The 9,307-nt window shown below is 37.8% G+C and overlaps 2 protein-coding genes across 2 annotated transcripts; one reads left to right on the top strand and one right to left on the bottom strand.

Annotated features, from left to right (window-relative positions):
- On the bottom strand, positions 1 to 1,401 carry LOC103342174 (acylphosphatase family). Its single transcript, XM_008245773.3, has 2 exons — positions 974 to 1,401; positions 1 to 419 (listed from the first exon to the last, which is right to left on the bottom strand). The coding sequence occupies exons 1-2, from the start codon at positions 1,337 to 1,339 to the stop codon at positions 153 to 155; spliced, it is 633 nt and encodes a 210-aa protein (XP_008243995.1). The 5' UTR covers positions 1,340 to 1,401; the 3' UTR covers positions 1 to 152.
- Positions 1,402 to 5,891: 4,490 nt separating this feature from the next.
- LOC103342266 (protein CHUP1, chloroplastic) lies at positions 5,892 to 9,307 on the top strand. Its single transcript, XM_089042299.1, is given in 3 exon segments — positions 5,892 to 7,250; positions 7,252 to 7,514; positions 7,516 to 9,307. Coding segments are annotated over 3 exon segments (885 nt in total). The 5' UTR covers positions 5,892 to 7,079; the 3' UTR covers positions 7,967 to 9,307.

The following is a 9,307-nucleotide window of genomic DNA, read 5'->3' as shown; positions in this document are numbered from 1 at the left end:
TGATATGAAGTCATTGGGTGGTATATTATTTAAACAAGAACCACATTGCACATGTGTCCTCTTATTCAGAACTTGGAACGACAATCTATAGTATAGAGTTGAATAAGACTATACATATTACATTCTAGCTAACACAGGAAATGGATAACGAATCAGACCGTTTGTTTGCGCTCAAATCCATCCCCAGGGTCCTCAGTGCTGGGAAAGACCTCGAGCCCAGTGACCATAGCAGATGGAGGACCTCGTCGACACCTCTGCTCCATCTCTTGAACCGCATCAGGGTTTCCAGAAAGCAGAGTCTCCACAGACCCATCTCTTCTATTCCGAACCCAACCTTTCAAGCCCAATTGGGTTGCGTTCTCAATTGTCCAGTTCCTGTAAAACACACCCTGCACCCTCCCCTTTACCACAAGCCTCACCTAAACACCCAAAACCAAAAATATTACATTGAGAAAAAGAAATTAACAGGGACCCATTACTTTAAAACTGATTAAAAAAAATGCAAAAGATCAGAATTTAACATTGAGAACAATAAAACTAAGAGAGACACATTGGTTTAAACTGAACAACAAATGCTAAAGATTAAAATTTTACATTGATAAAGGATATTTTTTTTATTTAAAAAAAAACATAGATAATTACGGAGAGAGAGAGGGTCGCGGGTGTTTTCGAGGGGGTCGCGGGTGGGCAAGGGGTCGTCGCGGGCTGGTGGTGGTGGTCGATTCGTGAGAGAGAGAGAGAGAGAGGAGGCGACAGCGTGCCTAGGTTTTCTTTAAAGTCTGGAAAAAAAAAATTCCGACCGATTTTTTGAACACTTTATAAAAGTAAATTAAGAGAGACCCATTACTGCAAACTGAACAAAAATGCTAAGCATCGAAATTTTTACATTGAGAAGAATAAATTAAGAGAGACCCATTACTCTAGACTGATCATAAAATGCAAGAGGAGAGGTGGAGACTGGAAACGTACGCACCGTTTTGGAGGAGGCTGAGGAGGACCGGGTGGAATCAGAGGCGGCCTGGGGAGTGGTCATCAGGGGCAGATAATGTCGAAGAAGAGGTGGACGAGGTCTGAGCAGAGGAGAAAGAGGAGGGCGAGGAAGAAGAAGAAGACGGCAAATCGAAAGAGGAGGATGAAGAAAATGATGGCGAGGATTATGGAGATGGGGGACGAGTCTAAGAGCAGAACTAGCATCATTGCTTGCGGTGTCGTTTTGGGTCCATTTATCTAGTGATGATGTTGGATGGGTATTGCTCCGAGATGCGAGGAATCTGGTTGCTGCGTTTGCTTTGTGTTGAGCTGATATCAGTGGCCTCACTGAGATTGCTGCTGAGGCCATTCAATTCTCTTTTGACTTTTGATTTTGGTTTGTCTTTATACAGTGGGTTTCTTCTGGAGGTTTCTAATAATCCCTAGCCGTCCCTTCTTCCTTCACCATACTTTCAACAATCAAGTGCTCGGTTTCTTCTATTGCAGCAGATTTTATCTATGAGGCCCATAAGCTTTCAAGCCCAACAAGTTTTCCCACACTAGGCTTTGATTTTGTCTTCCATGCAGAATTTATGCCAATTTCCGGCCCGATTTCTCAACCCTCTGTACAAAGAAAATAAATGTGGCTAGGAGAGAGAATTGGCATTCTTTTGTCAATAGTTGCTATGCCAAACAAACGAGAGAGAATTAACATTATGAACCTTATGAGACAACATGCAAAACATGTTAATGTGTTTGGTAACATTACTAACTAGTAAATGTAATGTTCTTTTTGTCGAAAGATTTTGCAATGTTGAATTTTTAGACCTCTTTAATGTAGTATATTAGACTGTCAATAGTGACCAATGATCTAATATAGATCGTAATCATACTACGTTACACATTACATTAGACTCCAACCCAAAAAATATGAAAATGTGTTTATCAAATATGCATCATAAAAGTAACACCGCACGTTAAAAAGAAAAAAAACATTAAAAGTAAAACCTAATCTTCTCTTCACCAAATCAAATTCTTTATCTCGTTAGAGGTTTTTTATTTTATTTTTATTTTTGCAAATGGATCAGTAAGGGTCTGATTCCATATCCTAATATATAGAAGAGTAGAAACACAACAAGAAATGAGGTTCTTTTTTTTGTGGACGGTAACAAATTCATGCCAATGGCACGAGGGCCATCAAATACGAAGTGAATTTGAGGGTTATAAATGGAAGTGGAGGGAATTGGGTTCAGTTGTGTGAGTGAAATTATGCATCTTTGTGTGTTATTTCAGTCCAAGTTTGTACCTTTGTATATATATGTGTGTTGTTCTGTTTTGATAAATGGGAAGGCAGCTGTGATTGGGTTCCTATTGTTGTTAGATTTTGAAATTTTGACTGGTAAAGGTATTCTCAAGGGAACTGACTTTTTGGACTTTATTTACTCTGTTTAAAATTGGCTTTCTGAAAAGGAAGATTTGAGTGACTGATGAAACGGAGAATAAGATTATATGTCAAATATTATATTGTTGTTTTTCAAATAGCATTCGTCTTCTGGCTGCTCCTATCCATATATATAATGACAAATAGCATATTTGGATAATTAAATTTGTTCTTTTTCTTCCTTCTCAAAGTTACTAGGTTTAATTGTAACACAAAAAAAAGTTACTAGGTTTACTTTGTGCTTGCACACAATATGTAATTTATTCTCCATTTGGCTTAACAAACTTATTAATGGTACTCTCTGCATATTTTCATGATTGATACTCAATCAAATACAAGGCAATTTCAATCCCTCTTTCGTGTATGAGCCCTCATAAAGATGACATTTATACTCAATCAAGACTTTTGCATAGGTAACTTTTGATTGTTTAGACCAGTAACTTCTGATTGTATATTCTTTATTTCAAATGCATCTAGGATCATTTAAACAGCCCTTTCTCTGTGCTTTTACAGTGTTTTTCTTTGCCCAAAACACATTAATTTGGGTTGTCTCGAGTGATTTCTATCCATGCAGATTTTGCTCAGGCTAATTTTTTGGTTTTATAAAAAGATTGTGCATGTATAAAATACTCAAGCTAATTTCTTCTCCATTTTTTCTGTTTTTCTTCCTTTTTATTCTCGTTTTTCTAAACCATGTTTTCTTTTGATATTTTGCAGGTGTCTTTTGTTGCTTTGGATAGAGCAATTTGGTTGGTGTCAATTGACAATTGTACAAGCTATTTTGAACAATTCACAGCTCAAAACTTCTCATATTTTGATGTTTTATAGTTGCTTCATCTATTAAAATATGCCCAATATTTTAAGATATCAAACAACATATAAAACATGTTATTAATTTATCTTTTGTAACTAAAACTTGAAAAACTAACCGCGATGGCACTATTTACATTGTCATGTATATATAAATAGAACGATGCTCCCTGCCTATTTTCATCACTTTATACACATTTCACACAATTTTAAAACCCGCCACATCGCGCGGGCACTTTTTGATATAATCTTATGAACTTTTGTGGTTGTTTTAAGAGTTTAATGAAACATGGTCTTGAATGTAAGAATTTTTTGAAATTTGGGTTTCACTGTGAACATTATATCCCTCTTAGGTTTTGGCTTTCACATCATATTTTCACAAGCGAACTTTTGGGTTTTGGAGGAAAAGAACGAAGAAAAGAACTATATGCTCCAAGGAGCATTATAGCTCCCTCGGCTCTGTTCTGCGGCTCCACTGCTCACTGCTCTGCTCCGTTTCTCCACTAGGTATTTTTCTTTTTCCTTTTCTTTTAATAAATCAATCTGACTTGGTTATGACAACATTAAATTTCTTTTTCTTTTTCTTTTTAATAAAATCGATCTGACTAGATAAAGTTAAAGAAAATCGATCTGACTTGGTTGCTCGAGAAAGTTAAAGAAGTTCTTTAATAAATGTTATAGTACAGAAAGAAGGTTTTTAAAACAAAATGTATAATTAATATAAATGATATGTGTATATTTATATTACTGTATATCAGTCTTCAAATTCATAAGTGCATACATATATGTGTGTATATAATATCTTTATATGTTTGAGTTTGTTTAAATTAGTGAAATTAAACAGAAGCTTAACAACAACAAAAAAAGGCTGAAACCCATACCTCCATGAGTCATAGTGGCGATGCATAATGTTAATCGCCCTCTTCACAATAGGGGTACTCCAAACCAACCAAAAGACGGCAAAATATTTGTCACTGATTGTTTTAAAGTGTAAATCGCCATAACCCACCAATGTGAGAGCCAAAGCATAGGTAAAGGCCATCGGTAAAAGAGTAGCATTCGATAAAGCAACTACCCATCACTCACATAATCACAGCAAGAACAAAGGACAACATTGATGGTGTACGTTCAATCTTTTTGACATTAGCAAAAATCCTATGATTCAAATGAGTGATAAGCCTATCACTGAACCAAATCATAAGGAAATTGACACAAGGGTCCACATACATGCAACCAAACCCAACTACAAATATAGCAAACCACTTCTACCCAATGTTATGGGCCACAAAGTCCCCATATCCCACGGTTGTAAGTGTAACAACGGCCATGTATATTCCATCAAGTAGAGAGTTATGGACAAGCTTAGGGGCAAAGTTAGGGGAATTCTTATTGGGAGAGAGATGGTGAAAATAGGAAAAACCAGTTATAGCTATGGTGAAGTATAGTGCACACTCAAGTACAAGCACAAGAATCAATAGAAATGGTATCGGCTGTATGGCTAGTTGATGTTGAATATTCCCAGCTATTATTCTAAAAGAAATCCTGAAAACAAAATCATAACTCATGCAACTAGCCCTACAGCCGTTACCATTTCCATTTCATGATTTATTTTAGAATAATGGCTGGGAATATTTTCAACATCAACTAGCCCTTACAGCCGATACCATTTCCATTGATTCTTGTGCATTGTACTTCGCCATAGCTATAACTGGTTTTTCCTATTTTCACTATCTCTCTCCCAATAAGAATTCCCCTAAGCTTGTCCATCACTCTCTACTTGATGGAATATACATGGCCGTTGTTACACTTACAACCGTGGGATATGGGGACTTCGTGGCTCATAACATTGAGTAGAAGTGGTTTGCTATATTTGTAATTGGGTTTGGTAGCATGTATGTGGGACCCTTGTGTCAATTTCCTTATGATTTGGTTCAGTGATAGGCTTATCACTCATTTGAATCATAGGATTTTTGATTGAATGTACATCATCAATATTGTCCTTTGTTTCTTGTTATGATTATGGGTAGTTGCTTTATCGAATGCTACTCTTTTACCCGATTACCTCTGCTTCACATTGGTGGGCTATGGCGATTTACACTTTAAAACAACCGGTGGCAAATATTTTGTCATCTTTTGGTTGGCCTGGAGTACCCTTGCCATGAAAAGGGCAATTGACATCATGCACCGCCACTATGACTCCTGGAGGTATGGTCCGCCTTTTCTCGTTGTTGGTAAGCTGTTTAATTTAAACAAATTGTAGGGTGCACAACTTGGGCGTTGTTGGTAAGCTGTTTAATTTAAACAAATTGTAGGGTGCACAACTTGGTGCCATGTTGTGCAAGCGCCTCTTTGCAGCAGACAGAAGGGGCACGGGAAGAGGAGGCAGCAGCAGTACGGGCTCTGGTAGAACAGGCAGGTGCATGAGGTAGCTTGAGAGGTCAAGGTCCCTGAAGAGAAACTCTATTGGTTTACTAATAATTAACTTCCAAAACTCTGTTGGTTTACTTATAAGTAACTTCTATCAAACAAACACAGTTTTATGCATATACCTTGTGGTTGCTTTCGTTGTTGTTCGAAATCGCTTTCGTTGAAAGGAAAGGGGAATCATTTTCGATGAAAGAAATGGAAATCACTTTTGTTGAAAGAAAGAGAAATCACTTTCGTTGGAAGAAAGGGAAATGGCGGAATCATCATGTGTTACATACTGATGATGACTTGCCATTTGATCCAATTCATATTCTTATTAATGCTGCTGGATTATGGTTTATGGCCGAAACACGAAAAAAACAAAGCAAACACTGAAGACACATAACCATAGAAACACCACAGAGCCGTTAGGAAAGCAAAGCAAACTAGGACCTCCTCTTGACATCTTTCGCAGCTGCATCAGCTTTGTTTGCTTGGGGCTGTATCCATCTCCAAGATCAAGAAAAAGGAAACAATTTACTTTTCTCTCTTATCGCAGCTAGGATGGGATAAAGCTTCCAACTTCCTTCCTGAATAATTTTACCTGTAATGGTTGCTTTGCTTTCGAGTCTTCGTAGTATTTTGGGCAGGTGACACGTGGTGTTGGAGTGAGGTCTAAAGTGCTACGTGGTGGTGTTAAGGGACGAGACTTTGACACGTCAACATGCATGCAAATCCCTCCTAATCAGGAATGTTATTAAAATCATGGCATTTGAAAGTGGACTAAGCAAAACTCTCTCTCTCTCTCTCTCTCCCCCTCTCTCCTTCACTGTTCCTCTTACTTGCCAAGAAAAAGATGCACATTGGCTTCAGATGACATTGTCTTGCTACCTTAAAATGACTCTCTTTCACCTAACTTCACACTCTCTTTTACTCCCACCCACAAAATATATACCCTCACTGAGTCACTCCTCTACAACCTTAGCCCATTTCCTCCACCTTCTTCTTTTTCTGATCAAAACCCACCAGGCCAAAAACATAAAAATCTCCCCCAGAAAATAAAAAAGGGATGGCAGCCTTATCTTTCTTTACATTTTTCACTTTGATCATCTTCTTCTTCCACTCAGCCACAGTTTCTGCTCAATCTCCAGTAGCAGCTCCAGCCCCATCAGGAACCAATGTGACTGCTATTCTTGAGAAGGCTGGCTAAAAAGCACCAAGCAGAAAGTGGAATGAAAGTGACACAATAGGGCTCTCAGCCTCTGATAGTGTAATATAAAGGCAACAAAGACCTTTATACATCTCTTTAAGGCAAGCTAAAACAAAACACAAAGGCAAAGAATAATAAAAAGCTTTATAATAAAACCAAGTTTGACCACCATCAAAAAAAAAAATCTTGACATTCAAGAAACCAAGTTCCCCTTGTACTTCCGTTTTGAGTTTGATTTGCAAGATGGAGAGCTCAACATCGAAGGTACAAGTCATCATAAAGCATATGCTGCGTAAAGCTCGGATTCCTTTAGCTTTGTCTGTGGCTGGTTTCATCTGTGCAAGTATAATGACTAAAAGAAGTTTTAATCCTAAAGAGTCTTTATTAGAAACTGATGATGATGAGGTGAGCTCGCCCAGAGACCAATATTTCTCCAAGGCTTAGAGATGGGGATAGCTTTCATAGTTTCAATTCTACATATGTGCTTTCCATGGAAGATCATGAACCGATTATCATGGATGCCAATGTCATGAATTCAGCAGAAAGTTTGGAGATTCGATATAAGAAACCCGAATTGGAGGAAGAGATTTCGCGCCTAGAAATTTGACTTGATGATCTTCAAAATAGAGAATTTGAGTTGGAGATGCAATCTATCCGTTACTGTGACTTGAAAGAGAGAATATGTTGTGGAGCTGAGGAATATGTTGTTATTGGAAATGGTTCATGTTGAGTTCTTGAACAGAGAAGTTTCATCCATAGAGGCTGAGAGCCAAATGCTTGAGCAGTTGGTAGTAGAATATTTGAGAGTTTTGGAGCAACTCGAGTATTGGAAATCAAAAAATGGATTTCTTCAGAGAAAGGTAAAAAAGCTTTTGAGGAAAGGAAGAAGGCAATCTCAAACAATAAGAGAACAAGATTTGAAGCTTGAAGCTAGGGAAGCAGAAGTTTTGAGAATATATGATGCACTAGAAACCAGGACAAAGGTTATCAAGAAACTAGAAGATGAAATTGGGGAGCTGAGAGTGGTTTTGGACGAAGTGCAGGATGAGAAAAATGTGGTCTTGGAAAAGCTTGAATTTGCAGAAAAATCAGCTTCCTCATTCTCCAAAGGTGACACCACTCTTCTTTAAAGCGTTAGGAATCACATAAACTAATGTATGTATTCATTCATATGATCAACAAACATGCGCTGAAAGGGTAAGAAATTTAGAAGCTATATAAAGGAAAATTTGGTATATCTATTGTTTTCCCTTCCATGTATTGACAGTCTAACCACTTTGAGGTATCACATATTGGAGATTGGAAGGGAAAGGATCAACTTTGAGGTCCTTGAAAAGGAAATAGAGCAGCTGCAGAAGGATGATGCAGCTGAACTGAAGGAACTGATTTACTTGTGGTGAAGCAACGTGTGCTTAAGGCACGAGTAGATGAGGAATCAAACACAAAAAGAACATCATAAATCATGGGTTAAAGCATGAATTAACTAACATGGTTTTGGAGCACAATGAGCCTTGCCACAGAATTGTGAGCAGTGATCAGGCTTGTTCGAAAAGAAGAAAGCTAATTCAAAGGCTTAAAAGATGGGTGGAAGGCAGTGACAGGGGAAGAGGAAGAAGATTGGCTGAGAATGAAAGGCATGAAGAAGTCAAGTGTTTTGGAAGGCATTCTGTTTGAGATGATGCAGACAAGGCATGCACAAAGCATTGATGATTATCCTCTCTCTTTTTCTGTTACAAAAACTAAACCAACTAAAGCATTGATTCTTAACGGTCAGTCTTAAGTGTTATTTACCATTATCGCACCATGGAACTCTTCCTTCTTCCTTATCACCAACACAATCCAACTCTGCTCCACAGGCCTCCTTTCCCAGAACCCATTACAAGTACTCTCTCTCTCTCTCTCTCTCTCTCTCTCTCTCTCTCTCTCTCTCTCTCTCTCTCTCCTGCTGTCTTTTGGGGTTCATTGAGACTGAAGCAAATTTATGGCAACAGACTCCCCAAGAGGAACTCAAATGTCTTACCATGTCAATGCTCATGGCCCTCCTCAGATGATGCTGCAAAACCAACCAACCAACCAATCATTGCACTATGAGGGAAGGAGGGCTATGATTGGTTCTCTCTTAACCTCAGCTTTTTCTTACTTTTCACTCCTTTTTTTTTCATAAATCAAAACTTGGAATTTTTTTTTTCATTATTACATAGAAAAATGGTTCTTCTCAGTAAAATGCACAAAAGAGATGTTTTTCAGTTAGATTGCTGACATTCTTAGCAAACCGTCTTGCCAATGATGATCCAGTTCTGTTGACAGTGATGAAACTGATTTGATAAAGCTTTGTGTGAAATTACATTATGCGTGTTGAGAGTGATGATTCATGATTGATACAATGATACTTAATGCTACTTGATTAGATTAATTATATAACTTGAGTGAGGAAAAGAAAAAGAGATTCAGTTTGGTGTTCTATTTCTTTA

The sequence above is a fragment of the Prunus mume genome, linkage group LG1, assembly GCF_029339155.1.
Source record: "Prunus mume cultivar Tortuosa linkage group LG1, ASM2933915v1, whole genome shotgun sequence".
Lineage (NCBI taxonomy): Eukaryota > Viridiplantae > Streptophyta > Magnoliopsida > Rosales > Rosaceae > Prunus > Prunus mume.
This window is presented reverse-complemented; position numbering and strand designations above follow the sequence as displayed.